Source organism: Somniosus microcephalus, unplaced genomic scaffold (assembly GCF_052327205.1).
Source record: "Somniosus microcephalus isolate GS21.2 unplaced genomic scaffold, FLI_Smic_1.0 scaffold108, whole genome shotgun sequence".
NCBI classification, from domain to species: domain Eukaryota; kingdom Metazoa; phylum Chordata; class Chondrichthyes; order Squaliformes; family Somniosidae; genus Somniosus; species Somniosus microcephalus.
In genome coordinates this window covers 451769-478386 of record NW_028225295.1, presented here as the reverse complement: position 1 = coordinate 478386, position 26618 = coordinate 451769, and the positions used below count along the sequence as shown (strand labels likewise).

General features: G+C 50.1%; 1 protein-coding gene across 1 annotated transcript in view; it reads right to left on the bottom strand.

Annotated features, from left to right (window-relative positions):
- Positions 1-20166: 20166 nt before the first annotated feature.
- LOC147083061 (uncharacterized) overlaps positions 20167-26618 on the bottom strand; it is a 30510-nt gene continuing 24058 nt past the window's right edge. Inside the window, exon 2 of the mRNA XM_085980302.1 lies at positions 20167-21824. Coding sequence (XP_085836428.1) covers positions 21254-21824 — 571 coding nt within the window. The 3' untranslated portion in view covers positions 20167-21253. The remainder of the gene's footprint in view (positions 21825-26618) is intronic.

Sequence of the window (26618 nt, the reverse complement as noted above, 5' to 3'; positions counted from 1 at the left end):
AGCCTCTGCCGGGAGTAGTCGGACCGTAGACCCGCAACGAAAGCGTCTCGTATCAGTCCCTCCGCATGTGCCATGGCCGATACTTCCTTGCAGTCGCAGCCACGTCCGAGTACCCGCAGTGCCCGTAGGAAGGCCTCCACCGATTCCCCGGGCTGCTCTCTGCGAGATCTTAAAAGGTGCCTGGCATAGACCGTGTTAACCGGGCGTGCATACTGCCCTTTCAGTAGGTCGATAGCCGCCGCGTAGGTCGTCGCATCTTGGATTAAAGTATAGACTTGGTGGCTCACCTTCGAGGCCAGGATTTTCAGTTTATTTTCATCGAGAGTCACGGTCGAGGCTTCCAGATACGCCTCAAAGCAACGCAGCCATTGTGCGAATTTAGTCGACGAACCCGCTCCTTGGGGGTCTAGGTCCAGGCATGTTGGTCTGAGGGCTCGCAGCAGTGCCTGCTGCTCAGCGTTTTGCGCCATCGGTTGATCAGCATTCGCAGCCAACATTTAACTTTGGTAATAAAATTGATGCACTATCAATTGCTACAAAAGACTGGAAGTTGAGAGAGCAACAAACAGGCTTTTATTACCAAAGAACAGAGCATGCCTCTTGTGGTTGCCTGGTATCCAAAAGGGCTGGGGGCTGCCGAGCAGCCACCTTTATACCCAGCCATGAGGGTGGAGCCAGGGGCGGAGTCAGCTGAGGCATGCACAGACAAGTACAACAATATGCAAGAGTGAACAACAGTACTAACAACAGTGGTGAACAACAATACTAACAACAGTGGTTTACCACACAAGTGTTCTCCAATGGGGATCACTCAAGCCCTTTCGGTTTGACCATGATCTGGTCTTCAGTCTGGCACGCAGGTCCTGACTTGTCTCACTGCTGTGGGCACTGAACAATGGCTAGTCAATCATTCTCTAGTCAGCAGTTAGGCCCTTTCAGTGGCCCTGATCTGGTCGTTAGCACTTCGTTAACGCTTGGCCTCAGGCTGAGGCAGATTCTCTCTGTTCTGCTAGCTTTTGCACTTTGCAAAGCTGGGGCTGCTTTTTAATCTAATCTAGACTTTCCTTGTGTGAAGCCATTTTTGGAAGCCAATTCATTGTCCATTTTATTCCCATTTCCACATCCAAACCATTTTTGTAAGCCAATTCATTGTCCATTTTATTCACGTTTCCACAACATCCTCTTCACAACTGACACCTAGCTTTGTATCATCAGCAAATTTGGAAATGTTACATTTAGTCCCCTCATCCAAATCATTGATCTAGATTGTGAATAGCTGGGGCCCAAGCACCGATCCTTGCAGTACCCCACTAGTCACAGCCTGCAATCCTGAAAAAGATCCGTTTATCCCTACTCTTTGTTTTCTGTCGGTTAACCAATTCTCAATCCATGCTAGTATATTACCCCCAATTCCATGTGCCCTTATCGAAGGCCTCCTGAAAATCCAGATACACCACATCTACCGGTTCCCCTTTGTCTACTCCACTAGTTACATCCTCAAAGATGGTTTGTCAAACAGGATTTCCCTTTCATAAATCCATGTTGACTCTGCCCAATCTTACTATTAGTTTCTAAGTGCCCAGTTATTGCATCCTTTATAATAGATACCAGCATTTTCCCAACTACTGATGTGAGGCTAACAGGTCTGTAGTTCCCCGCTTTCTCTCTCCCTCCTTTCTTAAATAGCAGGGTTACATTTGCTATCCTCCAATCTGCAGGAACCGTTCCAGAATCTATAGAATTTTGGAAGATGACAACCAATGCATCCACTATCCCAATGGCCACCTCTTTCAAAACCCTAGGATGTAGGTCATCCTGTCCTTGGGATTTATCGACTTTTAGTCCCATTAATTTTGCTAGTACTGTTTTTCCACTAATAATAATTTCTTTAAGTTCCTCATTCTCGCCACACCCTTGGTTTTCTCGTATTTCTGCGAGGTTTTTTGTGTCTTCCTCCGTGAAGACAGAAACAAAGTATTTATTTAATTTCTCTGCCATTTCCTCATTCCACATTATAAATTCTCCCGTCTCTGACTGTAAAGGACCTACATTTACCTTCGCCAGTCTTTTCCTTTTCACATACCTATAGAAGCTTTTACAATCCGTTTTTATATTTTCGCTAGTTTGTGCTCATATTCCATTTTCCCTTTTATCAATTTCTTGGTCCCCTTTTGCTGATTTCTAAAAAGATTCCAATCCTCAGGCTGACCGCTTTTTCTGGCAACTCTATAAGCTTCCTCCTTTGACTTAATACTCACTTTAATTTATTTTAGCCATGCTTGGATCACTTTTCCTTTTGAGTTTTTATGCCCTAGAGGAATATATGCTTGTTGCAAATTATGCATTATTCCCTTGAATAAGAACATAAGAAATAGGAGCAGGAGTAGGCCAATCGGCCCCTCGAGCCTGCTCCGCCATTCAATAAGATCATGGCTGATCTGATCCTAACCGCCAATCCACTATCCCAGAACCATCTCCTGAATCTAACAGAATTAGACACACGAAATAGGAGCAGGATCAGGCTACACGGCCCCTGGGCCCGCTCCGCTACCCACAGGGCCATGACCGATCTGAACCTAGACTCATGTCCAAATTCCTGCCCACTCCCCGTAACCCTTAATTCCCTTTACTTCTAGGAAACTGTCTATTTCTGTTTTAAATTTATGTAATGATGTAGCTTCGACAGCTTTTTGGGGCAGCATATTCCATGGACCTACCACCCTCTGAGTGAAGTAGTTCCTCCTCATCTCAGTTTTGAAAGAGCAGCCCCTTATTCTAAGACTATGCCCCTAGTTCTAGTTTCACCCATCATCGGGAACATCCTCCCCGCATCCACCCGATCCAACCCCTTCACAATCTTATATGTTTCAATAAGATCGCCTCTCATTCTTCTGAACTCCAATGAGTAGAGTCCCAATCTACTCAACCTCTCATCATATGTCCATCCCCTCATCCCTGGGATTAACCGAGTGAAACTTCTTTGTACTGACTCGAGAGCAAGTATGTCCTTTCTTAAGTATGGACACCAAAACTGTATGCAGTATTCCAGGTGCGGTCTCACCAATACCTTGTACAACTGAAGCAATACCTCCCTATTTTTATATTCTATCCCCCTAGCAATGAAAGCCAACATTCCATTGGCCTTCTTAATCACTTGCTGCACCTGCATACTAACCTTTTGAGTTTCGTGCACCAGGACCCCCAGATCCCTTTGTACTTCAGTACTTTCCAGTTTCTTGCCATTAAGATAATAACTTGCTCTACGATTTTTCCTGCCAAAGTGCATAACCTCACACTTTCCAGTATTGTATTCCATCTGCCAAATCTCTGCCCACTTACTTAGCCTGTCTATGTCCCCTTGCAGGTTTTTTATGTCCTCCTCATTCACTACTTTCCCTCCCATCTTAGTATCATCTGCAAACTTTGATATGTTACACTCGGTCCCCTCCTCCAAATCATTAATATAGATTGTAAAGAGTTGGGGACCCAGCACTGACCCCTGCGGAACACCGCTAGTTACTGATTGCCAGTCTGAGAATGAACCATTTATCCCAACTCTCTGCCTTCTGTTAGATAGCCAATCCTCTATCCATGCCAGAATATTACCCCCAATCCCGTGATTTTTTATCTTAAGCAATAATCTTTTGTGTGGCACCTTGTCAAATGCCTTTTGGAAGTCTAAATACACTACGTCCACTGGTTCCCCTTTATCCACCCTATACGTTACTTCCTCAAAGAACTCCAGCAAATTTGTCAAACATGACTTCCCCTTCATAAAACCATGCTGACTTTGTCCTATTAAATTATGATTATCCAAATGTCCTGTTACTGTCTCCTTAATAATGGACTCCAAAATTTTACCTACCACAGATGTTAGGCTAACCGGTCTATAGTTTCCAGCCTTCTGTCTACTGCCCTTTTTAAATAAGGGTGTTACATTAGCAGTTTTCCAGTCTGCCGGGACGTTTGCCGAGTCCAGGGAGTTTGGGAAAATTATTACCAATGCATCCACAATCCCTACCGCCACTTCCCTCAAGACCCTAGGATGTAAGCCATCAGGTCCAGGTGATTTATCCGCCTTGAGTCCCATCATTTTACCGAGTACCACTTCCTTAGTGATTTTGATCGTGTTTAGCTTCTCCCCTCCTTTAGCCCCCTGTTTGTCCAGTGTTGGGATATTCTTAGTGTCTTCTACTGTAAAGACTGATACAAAATATTCATTCAGTGTTTTTGCCATCTCCATATTTCCCACCATTAATTTCCCGGTCTCATCCTCTAAGGGACCAACATTTACTTTAGCCACCCTTTTTCTTTTTATATATCTATAAAAACTCTTACTATCTGTTTTTATATTTTTTGCTAATTTACTTTCATAATCTATCTTCCCTTTCTTAATCAATCTTTTTGTTATTTTTTGCTGTCTTTTAAAGTTTTCCCAATCCTCTATCCTCCCACTAGATTTGGCTACCTTATATGCCCTTGTTTTTAGTCGAATACAATCCTTAATTTCTTTACTTAGCCACGGATGGCTGTCTTTTCTTTTACACCCTTTTCTTCTCAGTGGAATATATTTTTTTTGGAAGTTGTAAAATAACTCCTTAAATGTACACCACTGATCATGTATCGTCTTACCCTTTAATCTATTTTCCCAATGCACTCTACTCAATTCCGCTCTCATACCTTCATAGTCTCCTTTATTCAAGCTTAGCATGCTTGTTTGAGATCCAACCTTCTCACCCTCTAATTGAATATGGAATTCAACCATGTTATGGTCACTCATTCCAAGGGGATCCTTTACTGGGACATTTTTAATTAATCCTGTCTCGTTACACAGGACCAGATCTAAGGTTGCTTGCCCCCTGGTCGGTTCAGTTACATACTGCTCAAGAAACCCATCCTTAATACACTCAATGAACTCATCCTCAAGGCAGCCCTGCCCAATTTGATTTGTCCAATTAATATGATAGTTAAAATCCCCCATAATTATAGATGTTCCCTTATTACAAGCCTCAACTATTTCCTGATTGATACTCCGTCCAGCAGAGTTGCCACTGTTCGGAGGCCTATAGACTACGCCCACTAGTGTTTTTTTCCCCTTATTATTCCTTACCTCCACCCAAACTGTTTCATTATCCTGATCTTTTGACCCAATATCATTTCTCTGTATTACAGTGATTCCTTCCTTTATTAACATAGCCACCCCACCTCCCCTTCCTTCCTGCCTGTCCATCCTGATCGTTAAATAACCTGGTATGTTTAATTCCCAGGCATTGTCACCCTGCAGCCATGTTTCTGTAATGGCCACAAGATCATACCCATATGTAGTTATTTGTGCCATTAACTCGTCTATTTTGTTACGAATGCTACGTGCATTCAGATAGAGAACTTTCAAATATGTTTTGTGACACTTAGTTCCTGCTTTTGCCCTTTTTATTACTTTACCTTTTATTCCATACCTTCTGCCCCTTCCTGACATGCTCTGGTTTTTAATTTCCCCACTGCTACCTAAGTCTATGACCTTCTCTGTTGTCATTTTTATTATTTGCTCTCTAGGAACCTCCCCCCGACTAGTTAGTTTAAAGCCCTCTCTACAGCCCTAGTTATATGATCCGCCAGGACTCCAGTCCCAGCACTGGCCAAGTGAAGCCCGTCCCAACGGAACAGCTCCCTCCTGCCCCAGTACTGGTGCCAGTGTCCCAGGAAGCAAAACCCATTTCTCCCACACCAGTCTTTGAGCCACGCATTTAACTCTCTAATTTTATTTGTCCTAGCCAAATTTGCTCGTGGCTCAGGTAAGGGATTATTACCCTTGTGGTTCTGCTTTTTAATTTGGCCCCTAGCTGCTCAAACTCCCTCAGCAGAACCTCCTTCCTTGTCCTATCTATGTCATTGGTACCAACATGGACCACGACAACTGGATCCTCCCCCTCCCACTCCAAGTTTCTCTCCAGCCCAGAGGAGATGTCCTTAACCCTGGCACCGGGCAGGCAACACAGCCTTCGGGACTCTCGCTCTCAGCTGCAAAGAACTCTATCTATCCCCCTAACGATACTATCCCCTACCACTACAACATTTCTTTTAACTCCACCCACTTGAATGGCCCCCCGCTCCACGGTGCTGTGGCCAGGTTGCTCATCCTCCCCGCAGTCCCTGTTCCCATCCTCACAGGGAGTAAGAGCCTCGAACCTGTTGGACAAGTGCAAGGGCTGCGGCTCCTCCAACACTACCTCCTGGATCCCCGTACCTGCCTCACTTCTAGTCACACCATCCTGACCCTGGTCACGGACTACATCTGAATTAATTAATCTAATTGGTGTGACTACCTCGTGATACACAGAGTCCAGGTAACTCTCCCCCTCTCTGATGTGTCTCAGGGTTTGAAGCTCAGACTCCAGCTCTTCAACACGGAGCCGGAATTCCTCGAGCAGCCAACACTTACTGCAAATGTGATCACCGTGAGCATCAATGGTGTCCACCAGCTCCCACATATTGCAGCAGCAACACATCACCTGATCTCCCATTCTATGTAATTGATTAAATTTATTAATATTATTCTTAAATACCCTCTGCCCCGATTCTAGATGGTGAATATCACACCTTAGAAACTATAAACCAAAGAGATTTAAGCTTAAAAAGGGAGAAATACTTACCAACCAATCACTTACCCGCTTTCTGGTGACGTCACACTTGGATTACGCCTTACCTGGTCTCTGGGGCCTTTTATAGCCCTGCTCTGCCGCTCGAGATTCCCGCCGACGCTGTGAGGCCTTACCTGGTCTCTGGGACTTTTATAGCCCCGCTCTGCCGCTCGAGATTCCCACCGACGCCATGAGGCCTTACCTGGTCTCTGGGACTTTTATACCCCGCTCTGCCACTCGAGATTCCCGCCGACGCTGTGAGGCCTTACCTGGTCTCTGGGGCCTTTTATAGCCCCGCTCTGCCGCTCGAGTTTCCCGCCGACGCTGTGAGGCCTTACCTGGTCTCTGGGACTTTTATAGCCCCGCTCTGCCGCTCGAGATTCCCGCCGACGCTGTGAGGCCTTACCTGGTCTCTGGGGCCTTTTATAGCCCCGCTCTGCCGCTCGAGATTCCCACCGATGCCCCGAGGCCTTACCTGGTCTCTGGGACTTTTATAGCCCCGCTCTGCCGCTCGAGATTCCCGCCGACGCTGTGAGGCCTTACCTGGTCTCTGGGACTTTTATAGCCCCGCTGCTGCCGCCGAGTTCCCGCCGACGCACTGAGGCCTTACCTGGTCTCTGGGACTTTTATAGCCCCGCTGCTGCCGCCGAGTTCCCACCGACGCACTGAGGCCTTACCTGGTCTCTGGGGCCTTTTATAGCCCCGCTCTGCCGCTCGAGATTCCCGCCGACGCACTGAGGCCTTACCTGGTCTCTGGGACTTTTATAGCCCCGCTCTGCCGCTCGAGATTCCCGCCGACGCTGTGAGGCCTTACCTGGTCTCTGGGGCCTTTTATAGCCCCGCTCTGCCGCTCGAGATTCCCACCGATGCCCCGAGGCCTTACCTGGTCTCTGGGACTTTTATAGCCCCGCTCTGCCGCTCGAGATTCCCACCGATGCCCCGAGGCCTTACCTGGTCTCTGGGACTTTTATAGCCCCGCTCTGCCGCTCGAGATTCCCGCCGACGCTGTGAGGCCTTACCTGGTCTCTGGGACTTTTATAGCCCCGCTGCTGCCGCCGAGTTCCCGCCGACGCACTGAGGCCTTACCTGGTCTCTGGGACTTTTATAGCCCCGCTGCTGCCGCCGAGTTCCCACCGACGCTGTGAGGCCTTACCTGGTCTCTGGGGCCTTTTATAGCCCCGCTCTGCCGCCGAGTTCCCACCGACGCACTGAGGCCTTACCTGGTCTCTGGGACTTTTATAGCCCCGTTGCTACCGCTGAATTCCCGCCGACGCTGTGAGGCCTTACCTGGTCTCTGGGACTTTTATAGCCCCGCTGCTACCGCTGAATTCCCGCCGACGCTGTGAGGCCTTACCTGGTCTCTGGGGCCTTTTATAGCCCCGCTCTGCCGCTGAATTCCCGCCGACGCACTGAGGCCTTACCTGGTCTCTGGAGCCTTTTATAGCCCCGCTGCTGCCGCTGAGTTCCCGCCGACGCTGTGAGGCCTTACCTGGTCTCTGGGACTTTTATAGCCCCGCTGCTGCCGCCGAGTTCCCGCCGACGCACTGAGGCCTTACCTGGTCTCTGGGGCCTTTTATAGCCCCGCTCTGCCGCTCGAGATTCCCGCCGACGCTGTGAGGCCTTACCTGGTCTCTGGGACTTTTATAGCCCCGCTCTGCCGCTCAGGATTCCCGCCGACGCTGTGAGGCCTTACCTGGTCTCTGGGGCCTTTTATAGCCCCGCTCTGCCGCTCGAGATTCCCGCCGACGCTGCGAGGCCTTACCTGGTCTCTGGGGCCTTTTATAGCCCCGCTCTGCCGCTCGAGATTCCCGCCGACGCTGCGAGGCCTTACCTGGTCTCTGGGACTTTTATAGCCCCGCTCTGCCCCCGAGTTCCCGCCGATGCACTGAGGCCTTACCTGGTCTCTGGGACTTTTATAGCCCCATGATGTGCCATCAATAACTCAAAGACAAGGGCCTAGAAATTCAGTTGCGTTTGCGCCCACTTATTGGCTATAAAGTGGTTTGCGCCTAAAGTTTTTTACCGCCCGAAATTCAGATGGACCCTAACATCGGCGTTAGCCGGTAGCGCTGCGCCGGCACCAATGACGTCATCGGTGTGCGCAGTGCCCCGGTTGCAATGCTATTCCGGCCCGATGGCCAAATTCAGTTGCGGCCGCCTCGCCCGTGGCAGCCGCAAACAGCGTTTGTGAAACGGGGTCTTGCAGCTCCGAAAGGCCGGCGCATAAAGGTGGAGCGGCGGCCGGCCGCTTTCCCGGCGGCCGCCTGCCCGCACCTCCCTCCCCGGACTCCTGCACCACCCCCCCGCGGCACTGATGTCTGTGTCCCGCGAGCCCGGCACTTCTCCGTGGTGCCAGGCTCATTTGCCGGGGGAATCCACCGGTGATCTGACGGCTGCAGGCAGCTCCTCCTTAAGAGAAGGAGGAGGCCTGGAGTACCCCAGCCTGCCGCACCGCATCGGGTGCTGCAGCGGGAGCTGAACGCCTGAAAGTGACATTCAACGCCCCTAGCGAGGCGGCCAAACCCTGCAATAGCGCCCGCCGCCGTCTTGGCCCGTCGCAACTGAATTTTAGGCGGGTGCTACGGGAATCCTGGCGAGCGCTAAATTTCGGGCGCAAAAGACCTGGCGGGGCCATACCGAATTTCTAGGCCAAGGAGTTTAAAGGATTCAACTGAAGGCTTTTAATCACTAAGAACATTGCAGGTCTTTCCACATCGGGTTCGTCTGATAGAATGACTCATACAGCTCTTGAGACCTTTATATGACAAAAGACAGGGGCGTAGCCAATACACACAATAGGAAAAAGGGGGCGGTACACACAATACAAAGCAGGTAAAACACAGGGGCTGATGAAGGCATATATTTCATCACATTCACCCCTTCTACAGATTTAGCCTGTCCGGGGGTGTGATAGTCCTTCCTGAACGTCACAACAGTACCTCGGGTTCCGACCGGGAGTCCGTGGTGCCCTCCTGGGCATACCCATGTGTTGGGGGTGTTGCAGGTACTTCTGGGGGTGGTGAGCCTGGGGATGGTGGAGGTTCTTCTGGGGGTGGTGATTGATGTGCCTCAATAAATCCGAGACTCGACGTTAGCGAAACAAAACAAGGCTTTTATTGACTTAGAAGGTAACACACAGAGGAGAATGTATCTTCCATCCAGAGGTCTGCCGTACTGGATGTGCTGCAGGCTGGGCCAGCTTACATAGGAGCCAGGTATGGGTGGAGCCCTACACACAGTACAATACAATGGAAATGAAACTGAAACCAACCACAGTCACAGGCAGAGAAATACTGATGAGTGATGAATGGAATATTTCATCACATTCACCCCTTCTATAGATTTAGTCTGTTCGGGGGTTTGATAGTCCTCTGCGACCGACGTGGCTGTTGTGGAGCCGCGGGTGTCGGCTGGCTGTCCCCGGTGGCCTCCTGGGTCTCTGCCGGGGGGTGCCGCCAGGGTTGTTGAAGGGGTAGTTGGTGGGGGTACCGTTGGTCGATGTTCTTCCGGGGGTGATGAAAGAGTAGTGGGTGGGTAAGAGTTGCTGTGGTCGTTGTTGCTGCTGTTGTCGTGGTTGTTGTCGTTACCGGCTGGGGCGACATCTTTTATGGACACGGTGTCCTCCCTTCCGTCGGCGTGCCGGACATACGCGTATTGGGGGTTGGCGTGGAGTAGGTGCACTGACTCCATGAGAGGGTCCGTCTTGTGGCCCCTCACATGCCTTCGCACGAATACCGGACCTGGGGTGGAGAGCCATGACGGCATGGATACGCCTGAGGTGGATTTCCGGGGAAAGACAAACATTCGCTCGTGAGGTGTGGCATTAGTGGCAGTACACAATAGCGACCGTATCGAATGGAGCACATCCGGGAGGACTTCCTGCCAGCAAGAGATAGGGAGGCCTTTGGTCCTTAGAGCTAGAGTGGCTGCTTTCCATACTGTCCCGTTCTCTCGCTCCACTTGACCGTTACCCCGGGGGTTGTAGCTGGTGGTACGGCTTGTGGCGATCCCCCTGGACAGCATGTACTGGCGTAGCTCTTCACTCATGAAGGACGCCCCCCTATCCGTATGGATGTAGCTCGGCATACCGAACAGGCAGAACAGGCTGTTGAGGCATTTAATGACCGTGGCGCTGGTCATGTCTGGGCAGGGGAAGGCGAATGGGAAACGAGAGTATTCGTCCACAATGTTCAGGAAGTAAACATTGCGGTCGACGGACGGGAGGGGGCCCTTGAAATCTAAGCTGAGCCGCTCAAAGGGCCGTGTAGCTTTGATTAAGTGGGCTCTATCTGGGCGGTAGAACCGAGGCTTGCACTCAGCGCAAGTGCGACAGTTCCTGGTCAGGGACCGAACTTCCTCAATCGAGTAGGGTAAGTTGCGGGACTTTATGAAGTGGAACAGCCGCGTGACCCCTGGGTGGCAGAGGTCATTGTGGAGGGTCTGTAGCCGATCCCCGGTGGCGCTGGCACACATCCCTCGTGAGAGGGCGTCGGGGGATTCGTTAAGGGCCCCTGGCCGGTAAATGATGTCATAATCGAAGGTGGAGAGCTCGATCCGCCACCTAAGAATCTTATCATTTTTAATCTTCCCCCTCTGTTTATTATTGAACATAAACGCTACCGACCACTGGTCGGTAAGTAGAGTGAAGCGTTTGCCGGCTAGGTAGTGGCGCCAGTGGCGCACTGCCTCCACGATGGCTTGGGCCTCCTTTTCTACGGAGGAGTGTCTGATCTCGGGCCCTTGGAGGGTCCTCGAGAAGAAAGCTACGGGCCGCCCCGCCTGGTTGAGGGTAGCCGCCAAGGCAAAGTCAGACGCATCACTTTCCACTTGAAAGGGAGTGTTCTCGTCCACTGCCTGTAGTGTGGCCCGCTCAATATCCTGCTTAATGCTTTTGAAGGCGGCATGGGCCTCAGCAGAGAGCGGAAAAGAGGATGCTTTCAAGAGGGGGCGGGCTTTGTCAGAGTAGTTGGGGACCCATTGGGAATAATAAGAAAATAACCCCAGGCACCTTTTCAGGGCTTTGGGAGTGTTGGGCAGGGGCAGCTCCCGTAGGGGGCGCAATCGGTCGGGGTCTGGTCCGATTTCCCCATTCTCCACCACGCTGCCTAGTATGCAGAGGCGCATGGTGTTGTAAACGCACTTGTCCTCGTTGTAGGTGAGGTTGAGTTTTTGTGCGGTTTTCAGGAACCTCTCGAGGTTCGAGTCGTGATCCTGCTGGTTGTGACCGCAGATGGTGACGTTGTCGAGGTAGGGGAAGGTTGCCTGCAAGTGGTGGTCATCGACCATGCGGTCCATCTCCCTCTGGAAGACCGAGACCCCATTCGTCACCCCAAAGGGGACTCTGAGGAATTGGTAGAGGCGTCCGTTCACCTCGAAGGCGGTGTACGGGCGGTCCTCTGGTCTGATAGGGAGCTGGTGGTACGCTGACTTGAGGTCGATGGTGGAGAACACCCGGCATTGGGCGATTTGGTTCACCATTTCTGATATGCGGGGTAGCGGGTAGGCATCTAGTTGGGTGTACCTGTTGATCGTTTGGCTATAGTCGATCACCATCCATTTCTTCTCGCTACCCCTTACCACCACCACTTGGGCGCGCCACGGGCTATTGCTGCGTTCAATAATGCGCTCTTTCAGGAGCCTGTCTACCTCGGTCGCGATAAACTGCCTGTCCTCCCAGCTGTACCTCCTGCTTTTGGTCGCTATTGGCCGGCAGTTAGGGGTAAGGTTCGCGAATAGCGAAGGCGGCTTTACCTTCAGGGTAGCCAGACCGCACACTGTGAGGGGCGGCTGGGACCCACCGTAATTGAGCGTGATGCTTTGGTGGTAGCACTGGAAATCCAGGCCCAAGATCACGCTCGCACATAGATTCTTCATGATTAATACTTTAAAATTATCGTATACAGTTCCGTTAACGGACAATTGTACCGTGCAGTAACCCATAATGGTCGATGTCTGGGTTTTATCAGCCATAGAGATGGTACCCCGAGTAGGGACCACCTTTAGGGAGAGTTGTTGTACCAGTTCAGGGTGGATAAAACTCTCCGTGCTTCCACTGTCAATTAAACATTTAACCCTGCACCCGTTTACCTCGATGTCCACCATTGATTTGGATAGCGGGTGCGGCCTGGTCTGGTCCACTGTGACCGATGCCACTGTAGGGCCCTGATCGAGACAAGATGGCGTCCACGCTGTCTGTTCACAAGATGGCGGACCCCACGAGGTCGGGCAAGATGGCGTCCAAGATGGCCGCTCCCACGGCGCACACGTGGCGGTGGCGGGTTTTCCGGCGGGGTTCCCTCTGCACACCTTCCCGAAGTGCCCCTTCTTACCGCACTTAAAGCAGGTGGTGCCTTTCGCCGGGCACAGGTTTCTGGTGTGCTTCGGCTGCCCGCAGAAGTAGCAGTTGGGTCCCCGACGCATCGCGGCTGTCGTAGGGCTTCTGGGGGGAGAGCGGGGCCCCGACGGTGTTGGGCTGCCGGGCGGGGAAGATGCCTTCCAAGATGGCGGCGCCCTTGGTGCACACGTGGCGGCGTGGATGGTGCGGGCTGAAGAGTAGGCGTCCGAGTTTCTCTGGGCCACATCCAGGGATCGTGCTGTGTCCGCAGCCTGTTTCAGGTCCAATCCCGTTTTTTTCCAGCAGTCTCTGCCGGATGTAAGTGGAGCTGAGGCCTGTGATAAAGGCATCGCGAACAAGCTCGTCAGTGTACACTGCGGCTTTTACATCTTGGCACTTGCAGTCTTTGCCAAGCGTTTTCAGGGTGCCTAGGAACTCCTCCACCGATTCCCCAGGTCGCTGTGCGCGAGTAGCGAGCAGATGCCTAGCATACACCTCATTCGTAGGCTGCTGGTAATGCACCTTTAAGATGTCGCAGGCGGCCGGGTACGTGTCGGCGTCTTGGATGAGGGGGTAAACCCGGTGGCTTACCCAATTCCGCAGAATTCCGAGTTTCATACTCGCAGCGTCCGTAGCGTCTTTGACGGCTGCGGAATTGTCCAGGAAGAATTCCATACACATAAACCAGTGTCCGAAGCGTGCCGATGCGTCCGAAGCATGCTGGTCCAAATCCAAACGTTCGGGTTTCAAGAGTTGATCCATTGTGTTGAAAATTAAGTCAATAAAATTGATGTGCCTCAATAAATCCGAGACTCGATGTTAGCGAAACAAAACAAGGCTTTTATTGACTTAGAAGGTAACACACAGAGGAGAATGTATCTTCCATCCAGAGGTCTGCCGTACTGGATGTGCTGCAGGCTGGGCCAGCTTACATAGGAGCCAGGTATGGGCGGAGCCCTACACACAGTACAATACAATGGAAATGAAACTGAAACCAACCACAGTCACAGGCAGAGAAATACTGATGAGTGATGAATGGAATATTTCATCACAGTGGTGATGGGTCATCGTCGCTTCCTGCCGAGGCGAGGTCCTTTATGGACACGGTGTCCTCTCGCCCGTCGGCGTGCTTGACGTACGCGTACTGTGGGTTTGCGTGGAGTAGGTGTACTGCCTCCACGAGGGGATCCGTTTTGTGGCCCCTCACATGCTTCCGTAATAGGACTGTCCCTGGGGTGGAGAGCCACGAGAGTAGGGACACTCCTGAGGTTGATTTGCGGGGAAAAACAAACATCTTCTCGTGAGGAGTGGCGTTAGTAGCAGTACACAGTAGCGACCTTATCGAGTGGAGTTCATCTGGGAGGACCTCTTGCCAGCGGGAGGTGGGGAGGCCTTTAGACCTTAGTGCTAAGGTGACCGCCTTCCACACTGTCGCGTTCTCCCTCTCCACTTGCCCATTACCCCGGGGGTTATATCTAGTGGTCCGACTCGTGGCTATCCCCTTTGACAGCAGGTTTTGGCGCAGTTCGTCGCTCATGAACGATGCCCCCCTGTCAGTGTGGATGTAGTTAGGCATGCCGAACGTGCAAAACAGGTTGCCGAGGTACTTGATGACTGTGGCACTGGTCATGTCTGGGCAGGGGTAGGCGAATGGGAAGCGGGAGTACTTGTCCACAATGTTGAGAAAGTACACATTGCGGTCGGTGGAGGGGAGTGGTCCCTTGAAATCTAAGCTAAGGCGCTCGAATGGCCGTGTAGCTTTGATCAGGTGGGCTCGGTCGGGCCTGTAAAAACGGGGCTTGCATTCCGCACAGGTGCGGCAGTCCCTGGTCATAGACCAGACCTCCTCGATGGAATAGGGCAGGTTACGGGATTTTATAAAGTGAAATAGCTGGGTGACCCCCGGGTGGCAGAGGCCATTGTGGAGGCCCTGTAGCCTGTCCCCCTGGATGCTGGCACAAATCCCTCGTGATAGGGCGTCGGGGGATTCGTTGAGGGCCCCCGGCCTATATATTATGTCGTACTCAAACGTGGAGAGTTCGATCCGCCACCTGAGAATTTTGTCATTCTTGATCTTCCCCCTCTGTTTGTTGTTAAACATGAAGGCTACCGACCGCTGGTCGGTAAGCAGGGTGAAGCGTTTGCCGGCTAGGTAGTGCCTCCAGTGCTGCACTGCCTCCACTATGGCCTGGGCCTCCTTCTCTACCGAGGAGTGCCTGATCTCGGGCCCTTGGAGGGTTCTTGAGAAAAAGGCTACAGGCCGCCCATCCTGGTTGAGGGTGGCTGCTAAAGCGAAGTCGGACGCATCGCTTTCGACCTGGAAAGGGATGTTTTCGTCCACTGCCTGCAGCGCAGCCTTCTCAATGTCGTGTTTAATGCTGTTGAAGGCGGCGTGGGCCTCGGCCGTGAGCGGGAAGGACGTTGATTTCAGGAGGGGACGGGCCTTGTCGGAATAATTGGGGACCCATTGGGCGTAATAGGAGAAGAACCCCAGGCACCTTTTCAGGGCCTTGGGAGTGTTTGGTAGGGGTAGCTCCTGTAGGGGGCGCAATCGGTCGGGGTCCGGACCGATTTCCCCGTTTTCCACCACGCAGCCCAGGATACAGAGGCGCGTGGTGCTAAAGACACACTTATCCTCGTTGTAGGTGAGATTGAGTCTGAGGGCGGTTTTCAGAAATCTCGCGAGGTTCGAGTCGTGGTCTTGCTGGTCGTGGCCGCAGATGGTGACGTTGTCTAGGTATGGGTAGGTGGCTGTTAACTGGTTCTCATCGACCATGCGGTCCATCTCCCGCTGGAAGACCGAGACCCCATTCGTTACCCCAAAGGGGACTCTGAGGAAGTGGTAGAGGCGTCCGTTCGCCTCGAAGGCGGTGTATGGACGGTCCTCCGGCCTAATGGGGAGCTGGTGGTATGCCGATTTTAGGTCGATGGTGGAAAACACCCGGTATTGCGCAATTTGGTTAACCATATCCGCTATGCGGGGCAGAGGGTAGGCGTCTAGCTGGGAGTATAGATTAACCGTCTGGCTATAATCTATCACCATCCGCTTCTTTTCGCTACCCTTAACTACTACTACCTGGGCGTGCCACGGGCTGGTACTGCATTCGATGATACCCTCCCGCTTGAGTCTTTCTACTTCCGACGCAATGAACCGTCTATCCTCCCAGCTGTACCGCCTACTCTTGGTCGCTATGGGTCAACAGTTGGGTGCGAGGTTGGCGAACAGAGAGGGCGGCTTGACCTTCAGGGTAGCCAGACCGCACACTGTGAGGGGCGGCTGGGACCCACCGTAGGTAAGCGTGATACTTTGGTGGTGGCACTGGAAGTCCAGACCCAAGATCACGCTCACACAGAGATCTGGCATTATCAATAGTTTAAAATCTCTGTAATCAGTGCCTTTTACTGACAACATAACCGCGCAGAAACCTGTAATTTTTGAGGTATGAGTCTTATCAGCCATGGCGATTTTGCCTTGTGTGGGGACTATCGTTAGTGAAAGTCGTTTTACCAGGCTAGGATGAATAAAGCTTTCGGTGCTCCCGCAGTCAATCAAGCATTTAACCTTGTTCCCGTTTACCTCTATGTCCATCATCGATTTAGACAACGGATGCGGCCTGGATTGATCCACTGTGATCGAGGCCACCAGTGGGTCCTGGAGGTCCGTGTAGTCGGGGCAAGATGGTGGACTCCATGAGGGTGGACAAGATGGCGTCCAAGATGGCCACCCCCACGGCGCGCACGCGGCGGTGGTGGAGTTGGAGGCGGGGTTCCCTCTGCAGACTTTGCTGAAATGTCCTTCCCGCATTTAAAACAGGTGGTGCCCTTCGCTGGGCACAGATGCCTGGAGTGTTTGTCCTGGCCGCAGAAGTAGCATTTCGGGCCCCGATGCATCGCGGTAGTAGTGGGGCTCCTGGGTGGGGGCTGGGGCTCCGATGGTGCTGGGCTGGCCTGAGACCTGGGAGGTGAAGATGGCTTCCAAGATGGCGGCCCCCACGGCATGCACGAGGTGGAGTGGGCCACGTGGCCTGAGGAACAGGATTCAGAGTTCCTCTGGGCCATATCCAGCGATCGCGCTATGCCCATAGCCTGTTTTAAGTCCAGTCCCTCCTTTTCAAACAGTTTCTGCCAAATGTAATTTGAACTGAGGCCCACAATAAAGGAGTCTCGGATCAGCTCCTCCGTGTACACGATGGCAGACATGGCCTTACAGTTACAGTCTCTGCCCAGTACTTTTAGGCTTAGCACAAAGTCCTCTAGTGACTCACCATGCCGCTGCGCGCGGGTAGTCAGAAGATGCCTGGCGTACACCTCGTTTATTGGCCGCACGTAGTGGGCCTTCAGAATGGTGCAGGCATCCCCGTAGCTGGTGGCATCTTGGATGAGAGGGGAGACCCGATGGCTCACCCAGTTTCGCAGGATTCCCAGTTTCACGTCTCTGGTGGCGGTTGCGGCTGCTATGGTGGTGGATGAGTTTGCGATGAAAAATTCAAAGCATTGGAACCAGTGTCCGAACTGTGTGGCTGCGTCTGAGGCATGGGGGTCCAGATCCAAGCGCTCTGCTTTCAGGAGTCGATCCATCTTGGTGTTTTAGTGATTAAAATTGATGTGCCATCAATAACTCAAAGACAAGGGCCTAGAAATTGGGTTTTGGCGCAGCAACGGCTTTAGCGCCGGAAGTTAGTGCCGGAGCTAAGTCGCGCTGGTCGGGCCAAAAATTCACTACTTCTGCGCCCAAACGGCTGCCGGCGCTGCTGAAAGCTGTTAGCGCCTGAAAACTGGCGCTATGCGCTGAATTTCGGCGCTATTCCGGCGCTGCGGCGCCCGCTGTGGTGCGGCAGGTTCGGGAAGTGCAGGCCTCCTCCTTCCCTTAAGGAGGACCTGCCTGCACCCGGCCGCGGCCCGCGATAATCTTATTAAAAATGAGCCCGGCACCTCGGACAAGTGCTGGGCTTGCTTCTATTCCGGGGGGGGGGGGGGGGAAGTCCGGGGAGGGAGCTGCGGCCAGGCGGGCGGCGGGAAAGCGGCCGGCCGCCGCGGGGCCTTTAATGCGCCGGCGCAAACTTCTGCAAGGCACCTCTGCCAGAACGTTGCTTGCGGCTGCCACGGGCGAGGCGGCCGCAAGTCAATTTCCCAGTTCGGGCGGGTTACCATGGCAACCGGGACGCTGCGCACACCGATGACGTCATCGGTGCCGGCGCAGCGCTACCGGTCTACCGCGGCGGAAGGGCCCCAGGCAATTTAGGCGCCGGCGCCAATTGCAGCGCTAGGCCCTCTAGCGCCGCAAAATCGGCGCTAAGGGCACTGAATTTCTAGGCCAAGGAGTTTAAAGGATTCAACTGAAGGCTTTTAATCACTAAGAACATTGCAGGTCTTTCCACATCGGGTTCGTCTGATAGAATGACTCATACAGCTCTTGAGACCTTTATATGACAAAAGACAGGGGCGTAGCCAATACACACAATAGGAAAAAGGGGGCGGTACACACAATACAAAGCAGGTAAAACACAGGGGCTGATGAAGGCATATATTTCATCACACCCCGCTGCTGCCACCGAGTTCCCGCCGACGCACTGAGGCCTTACCTGGTCTCTGGGACTTTTATAGCCCCGCTGCTGCTGCTGAGTTCCCGCCGACGCACTGAGGCCTTACCTGGGTCTCTGGGACTTTTATAGCCCCGCTGCTGCTGCTGAAACACCCGCCGACGCACTGAGGCCTTACCTGGTCTCTGGGACTTTTATAGCCCCGCTGCTGCTGCTGAGTTCCCGCCGACGCACTGAGGCCTTACCTGGGTCTCTGGGACTTTTATTGCCCCGCTGCTGCCGCTGAGTTCCCGCCGACGCACTGAGGCCTTACCTGGTCTCTGGGACTTTTATAGCCCCGCTGCTGCCACCGAGTTCCCGCCGACGCACTGAGGCCTTACCTGGTCTCTGGGACTTTTATAGCCCCGCTGCTGCTGCCGAGTTCCCGCCGACGCACTGAGGCCTTACCTGGTCTCTGGGACTTTTATAGCCCCGCTGCTGCCGCTGAGTTCCCTCCTCCCCTTTCCTTGCCCCTGCACTTGCTTAAAATCTGTTACATAGAAACATAGAAGACAGGAGCAGGAGTCGGCCATTCGGCCCCTCGAGCCTGCTCCGCCATTTAATGAGATCGTGGCTGATCATCCAAATTCAGTACCCTGTCCGTGCTTTCTCCCCATATCCCTTGATCCCTTTAGCCTTAAGAAATATATCCAACTCTTTCTTGAATATATTTAATGAATTGGCCTCAACTGCCCTCTGTGGTAGAGAATTCCACAGGTTCACCACTCTCTGGGTGAAGAAATTCTTCCTCATCTCAGTCCTAAATGGCTTACCCCTTATCCTTAGCTTGTATTGTGAAGCTTGTGCCCCTTTGCCAGGCCCGCTGCCTGCGGCCCCTCTCCCAGATTCCAGCCCCAGCTCTGTGCTGACTGAGCTGCTCTCACCTGGGGACAGCGCGTCACAATCGGCCCCAGCGCACCTGAGCTGGAGAGGAGGCCCCGCCCCCTTGCCGCGCCGCCATTGGTTGGAGGACCAGGCCACCCAGTTCAGTCCTCCCAGCTCAGCCCTCTTCCTATTGGTCCACGCTCCTGTCAGTCAGAATCACATTGCTCCGGCTCACTCCGCGTGATTCAATCCGCTCCGTTCGGCGTCCGCGGAGGTCCCGCCCGCCCAACTCTCTGGTTTGGTATTTCTCCTATTTTACTTCATAATCTCCCCCTCCCCCCTCCTCCTCCCTCTCCTCCTCCCCCCTCCCGTCCCCTCCACCGTCCCCACCCCCTCTCCTCCCGTCCCTCCCCCCCCCACCCTCTCCCCACCCCCCTCCTCCTTCTCCCCACCCCCCGCCTCCCCTCCCTCCCCCCCACCCTCTCCCCACCCACCCACTCTCCCCCTCCCCCCCACTCTCGCACTCCCCCCCCCTCGCACTCCCCCCCCCTCTCGCACCATTCTGACTTGGAAGTATATCACCATTCCTTCATCGACGCTGGTCAAAGTCCTGGAACTCCCTCCCTAACAGCACTGTGGGAGTACTTTCACCACACGGACTGCAACGGTTCAAGAAGGCGGCTCACCACCACCTTCTCAAGAGCAATTAGGGTGGGCAATAAATGCTGGCCTTGCCAGCGACGCCCACATCCCATGAATAAATAAAAAAGGTCATCCCATAACACGCATACAAGGGCTCAGTAATGTTTAATTCATCAGAAAAAGACAAAGGACAACAATATACTGGTCAGCTTAACAGAATCTCATCATATTTATATTGCTGCAGTTGTACAGGGCCTTGGTGAGACCACACCTTGAGTATTGTGTGCAGTTTCGGTCGCCTTATCTGTGGAAGGATATACTTGCCATGGAGGGAGTGCAGCGAAGATTCACCAGACTGATACCTGGGATGGCAGGAATGACGTATGAGGAGAGATTGGGTTGATTGGGCTTGTACTCGCTGGAGTTTAGAAGAATGAGAGGGGATCTCATTCTAACAGGACTGGACAGACTGGATGCAGGAAGGATGTTCCCGATGGTCGGGCAGTCCAGAACCAGGGGTCACAGTCTAAGGATAAGGGGTAAGCCATTTTGGACAGAGATGAGGAGGAATTTCTTCACCCAAAGAATGGTGAACCTGTGGAATTCTCTACCACACAAGGCAATTGAGGCCAATTCATTAAATATATTCAAGAAGGAGTTAGATATATTTCTTAAGGCTAAAGGGATATGGGGAGAAGGCAGGGACAGGGTACTGAGTTTGGATGATCAGCCATGATCTCATTGAATGGGGGAGCAGGCTCGAGGGGCCGAATGGCCTACTCCTGCTCCTATATTCTATGTTTCTATGTTTATGAGGCCACAAACTTAAAATAGTCACTAATAAATACAGGAGTGAATTCAGGAGAAACTTTTTTACCCAAAGAATGGTGAGAATGGGGAACTCGCTACCACAGGGAGTGGTTGAGGTGAACAGCATATATGCATTTATGGGGAAGCCACATGAGGGAGACAGGAATGGGAGGAGATGTTGATCGGGTTAATTGAAGTAGGGTGGGTGTGGGGCATAAACACCGGCATGGACCAGTTGGGCTGAATGGCCTGTTTCTGTGCTGTACATTCTATGTAACACCATGAACTGTCAAATCAAGGGAATCATCAGCATAACAGTCTTAAAGATTAAACAGCAGTACAAGAATTTATAAAACATTCATCCATTCCACGTTCATGTCACCCCAGTTGTCTTGCAGGGCCCGGCACGACAGAACAGTGTGAACTCACTGGTGTTTCAGCAGATTCGAGGACCGAGTGAATCCCATCCCACACACACAGCAGGTGAACGGCTTCTCCTCAGTGTGAACTTGTTGGTGTCTCAGCAGGTGGGATGACCAAGTGAATCCTTTCCCACACACGGAGCAGGTGAACGCTTTCTTATCAGTGTGAACTTCTTGGTGTGTCAGCAGGTGGGATGACCGAGTGAATCCCTTCCCACACACGGAGCAGGTGAACGGCCTCTCCCCAGTGTGAACTCGCTGGTGTCCGTTCAGATTCCTGGAGCTTTTAAAGCTCATCCCACAGACAGAACATTTAAATGGTCTCTCATCAGAGTGAACTCGCTGGTGTCCGTTCAGATCCCCAGAGGTTTTAAAGCTCTTCCCACAGTCAGAACATTTAAATGGTCTCTCATCAGTGTGATATCGCTGGTGTATCAGTAGGCTGGATGACTGAGTGAATCCCTTCCCACACACAGAGCAGGTGAACGGTCTCTCCCCAGTGTGAACTCGCTGGTGTGTCAGTAGGTGGGATGGCCGAGTGAATCCCTTCCCACACACAGAGCAAGTGAATGGCCTCTTTCCTGCTCTCTCCAGCTGGTGTCCCTTCAGCTCCTGGGACATTTGAAAGCTTTTCCCCTGTTGTGGTGAAAATAAATTCACATCTAAACCGTGTAAAAGTAAAAAGATGCAGTTTATTATCAGAGCTCTGGGAGAAGAGTCTCAGACCCCGCGGTCTGTGCGAGCACCTTCTCGTTCTCTCTTGGTTGGTACAGCTTTTTATTCTATTTTCATCCAATCACATTGTATTACAATAATCACCTGATCACATTGTATTACAATAATCACCTGATCACATGTGGATTCTTTTTAGTATTAGTAAAGGTTAGTTACATCTTACTATGCCTTTGGTCACAGGTCAAATTCCCATGACCCCTATATTCTGCTGTGTCGACAATTTTTAGCTAAAGCAGCATATTCCTTATCGCTTACGCATAACGCACATATTCTGTCTGCTCCCACAACTGCGTCTTATCTTGGTTTTTCAAAGCTTCTCACATTGTTCTTTGTTTAGTTTCGCCTCTTTACGCAAGTCAATTTTTATTGTGATATTTCTTATCTTATTCACTTTCACATGACCCCACTCCTTTGTTCTGAGTTTAATTTTGCTGGCATCACTTAATTAGCGGTCACCTCGGCTGTCCGAATTCTGAGAGGGTTCAATTTAACCCCTTCAATACAATAGCTAATTAATCCTCCCCTGCAATGATTCTGGCGGTTAGGCCCTCGTGACCCTTCTTGGTCTGCAATACTAGGCTGCAGGTCATAGGTTACAGTATCAACAACTCGTTTGTAACTGAGCCCATTCTTTCTGTTCTGTTCCTTATCTCTGCCACCTGGATTATGACGTCTGGTTCTACAGGCTGCCAGACCATATTTGCTAGGCTGAGGCTTCTTTAATAATCTACGCAAGCCATTTTGTTTCTTTATGTTACTACTTTAAGTTTATTAAATCTTTCTCACAGTTCAGCATTAGCTGTGTGTAGCTTGGTGGCTATGCCTTATCTTATTCTTGTAAGGCTCCATTGTATAAAGTCCTTGAGCTGGGCAGACATTTTATCATCACCTGGCTTCTCCTCAGCTCTTAGTGATCTCGCACATGACCCCTTTCTCTTTAATTTGTCTAAAGTAATTTGTTTGCTCTGCATTTTAAACACTGAGAGGATTTGCTTTTAACCCTTTCAATCCCTCCTGTTGGTCCCGCACCAAATTTAAACTTTGGCTAGGGATACCAACTTCTCTTCCACTTTTATCTTCCCTGGGATTACTCCTATACTGATGGCTTAAACTTAGTACCTAAGTTCGTCTTTCCCCTCTGTCTACCTTGTTATGCTAGGCGTGGTAGTCTGTGAAAATGAACAAAGAACATTACATGTATGTTCCTATCGCTATCAGTTCATTATCCAGCATTAACTGTTCGGTTTCTGGCTCAATATTGATTATATCAACTGTAGCAACCGGCACTATTCGGGACACAGCTGCCCTACAGAACCGTCATTATAACACAAAATAATACTACAACTATAATGACAATTATAAGTCCTTATCATTTCTATTTGTCTTTTGATGCTTGATATTCAACCTTGCTGGCATTTATGCTATCTTTTTCCGCAAGCCTGTTGTCGGTCCCTGGTCTAAGAATTAAAACCCATCTTTGAATCTAATAGCTATTTCTTTATTGACTTCTCACAATCGGCTCTTGACTAATCTAACCAGCTCTTATTGCTCTCTCAACTTGGGCGTTAGTTAGTAGGGAGTCTTGAAGATTTCTCCCTTCCTTACAGTCCATTCCTTTGAGGAGAAGGAGCGACATCTGACCCCTTACTCAAATTCAATTCACTGTTCCGGTGTTCCAATTCTGCCCCGCCTGGGATATCCTCTGTTTCTTCTATCTTTCATGATGTTACCCCTCCTGGGGTCTCCTCTACATCGCTTCGGATCTTCTCTTTTGGTGTGCTCAATTAATTTGTTAGTGCTTGTCAGTCATGGGCATGAGTAGCCAATTGGCTTATGTATCAAAGTCTTACTACACACGTTATGTATATTATTACAAGTTGGATAATTACCAGAGCATGTGAAATAATACGAACCTAAGGGTGTGCTGATGTATTAAGCCCAATATCCCATCAATGTGAGTTGTCCCCTATGCTGTCAATTTCAATATCTATTCTCGAGTTGTCTTGCTCCAAAACATAAAAATGCTTTAGGGAGGAGTTCAGTCGCATCATGAGCTCACTGAAACCCACAAACAACAGGGGAATGTCACATCTGAGTATCCAAATTGTGCCACATAATTGTGTAGCTCATACTTAAAAACGTGTTGGTTGATGGGACAGGTCCTGTTAGACCCGTAAAGCATGGTAATTGCAGTAGTAGTGACACAGGAGGCACCACTAACATCACCTCATACTGGATTCGTACTGGTTTTTCCCCACGCTCTGTTACCTACAAAACACAATTATTACAGTCAGTTAAATTCAGTCTTACAATCATATCAAATACATTACAGTTCAACATCTAATCAACAAATCATGGATTTAAAAGATTCTCCAGATCTCTCTTTTACTCGTATCCATCTTGTGGATAATTCTTACTAAACATGATTTCTCTTTGGCCCTCAATTGTCCGAATCCAGATTCCATGTAACTCTCCACTTCAACTTCAATTTCAATCCCTCTAACAGGTACCAGTGTGTTTAACTCTATTCTGATTGTTTCATTAATTAGATAGTTTCTCGATGGAGTATGTGTCAATGCTTTAAAAGTTGTCTCGCTCTCCTGAGCCACATTAACCATTTCATGTCTTGCTGTTGTCAAGTAACTGAGCATGTCTGAGACCCGTTGTTCAGTGTAAATTCACCATACATTCCTGGATGGTAATTACTTCATACGTAACAAATCACATTTGCACACTCATACCGGTATCTCAATATCATGCCACCCATGCCATCCGATACAAGCCTTTCTCGGGCTTTCAGGTATCTTATCGAAAGATTGTAGTCGTCTAATGGCTGAATACTTCTTCAAGGTCTTACTTGCTGCTATTTAAGCTTTGACCTGAGCTCTTGGCCCTCTGCCTGTAATCTGGCCACTTCAGCCTGCTTGATTTCAAGCTGATTTTTAGCAGTAACTAGCCCTACATTAATCTCTTTCATTTCTTTCTCCTGAAGTGCTCTTTCCTGTAGTTGTGCTTTCACTAATGCAGTTTTCTCAGCTATTAGGCTCTCTAAAAGCATAATCTGTTGCTTAAAGTTATTCTCAAGATTCAACTTTTCTTTTTCCACGGTCTCTATTGTTGCCTGACTTTTCTCAATGTTTTCCGAAAACTGCTTTAACCTGTCAACTTTTTCAAGTAAAGCATCTTCCTTCTCAGCTAGAAGGGAGGCAAGAGAATTTTCATTCTGCTTTGACTTCATTAATTTATTCTCCAAGTCTGAAACCAGTCCTTCCTTGGTCTGGCAATCTACCTGGAGATTTAGTAAGCAGTCATTCAAATTATTTTCTTCTTGTTTCAGATCACAGAATCATAGAATCACAGAATCTACAGTGCAGATAGAGGCCATTTCGGCCCATCGAGCCTGCACCGACACATATCCCACCCTATCCCCGTAACCCCACGTATTTAATCCCCTAACACTAAGGGTCAATTTATCATAGCCAAATCAACCTAACCTGCACATCTTTGGACTGTGGGAGGAAACCGGAGCACCCGGAGGAAACCCACGCAAACACGGGGAGAATGTGCAAACTCCACACAGACAGTCGCCCGAGGCCAGATTTGAACCCGGGTCCCTGGCGCTGTGAGGCAACAGTGCTAACCACTATGTCAGAGAGTTCAGACTGATTTTTTTTTCCAGTTTTGTTTCTGCTCTTTTAAACTGCCTGAGAGCATTTTGCAAGTTCTCATTCAGTAGTGTAATTCTCCTGTTTCAATCTTACACCCTTAATCACTTTCCTTTAAATACCATTCATATCTCATTCATGAGTCCTGGAAAAACTTTACTGTCCAGTACAATATTTAAGATAGAAAACATAGATCAAACGTTCTCACTTGATCCAAGTTATTAACACATTTTATTATCATTATTTTTGGAGGATCTTTTATTTTCCCAAAAGTAACCAAATATATAGTGCCTGAGTCCATTTTGTCATTTCAAAATTATCCCAAAATCCAAATAGCAGTACAGTTAAACTGACAGGTTTTATCAATGTCAATTTCATCTCTATCAATTTATCTTCCATTTCCAATTTCAGAAACAAGTGATTCTCAGGCCTAGGTAGCTTAAACAGTGTTTTTAACATTAGAGACAGAAGTGCTGCAATTAGTTTACAAGGTAACTTCCATATAACAGAAGAAAGAAGGGAATCCATTGTAACTCTGCTTAGAGCCCAAGGGGTTAATTTATCAAATCTTAATTTTCCCTCTGTCACTGTGGTGAAATAATAACTTAAAATTAAGAAACTTAAATTTAATAATGTCCAATATCTTTAGATTTCATACTAAAGTTGTTGCTTGATGAACTTAAACAGCTGTCAGTGGAAAGGGTTAACTCCTTTGCAGGTTTTTAAGAAGGTGGAGCAAAACATTATCAAATGCACGCAACTGCGTCAATTCACGTAAATAAAAAAAAAAACACTTTCCTGATCGAAAGACAGTTGTGTTTTCACACTTTAACTAAACACGAACACGGAGGTAATATGGACAGTGAAGAAAGACGGGATTGAGCAAAGTCCACAAGCTAAGTAAGTCTTTGTAAGGAACTCTGCAACTATCGGATGTTCTTGCGGGGCGGAGTTATCTTATTCAATGC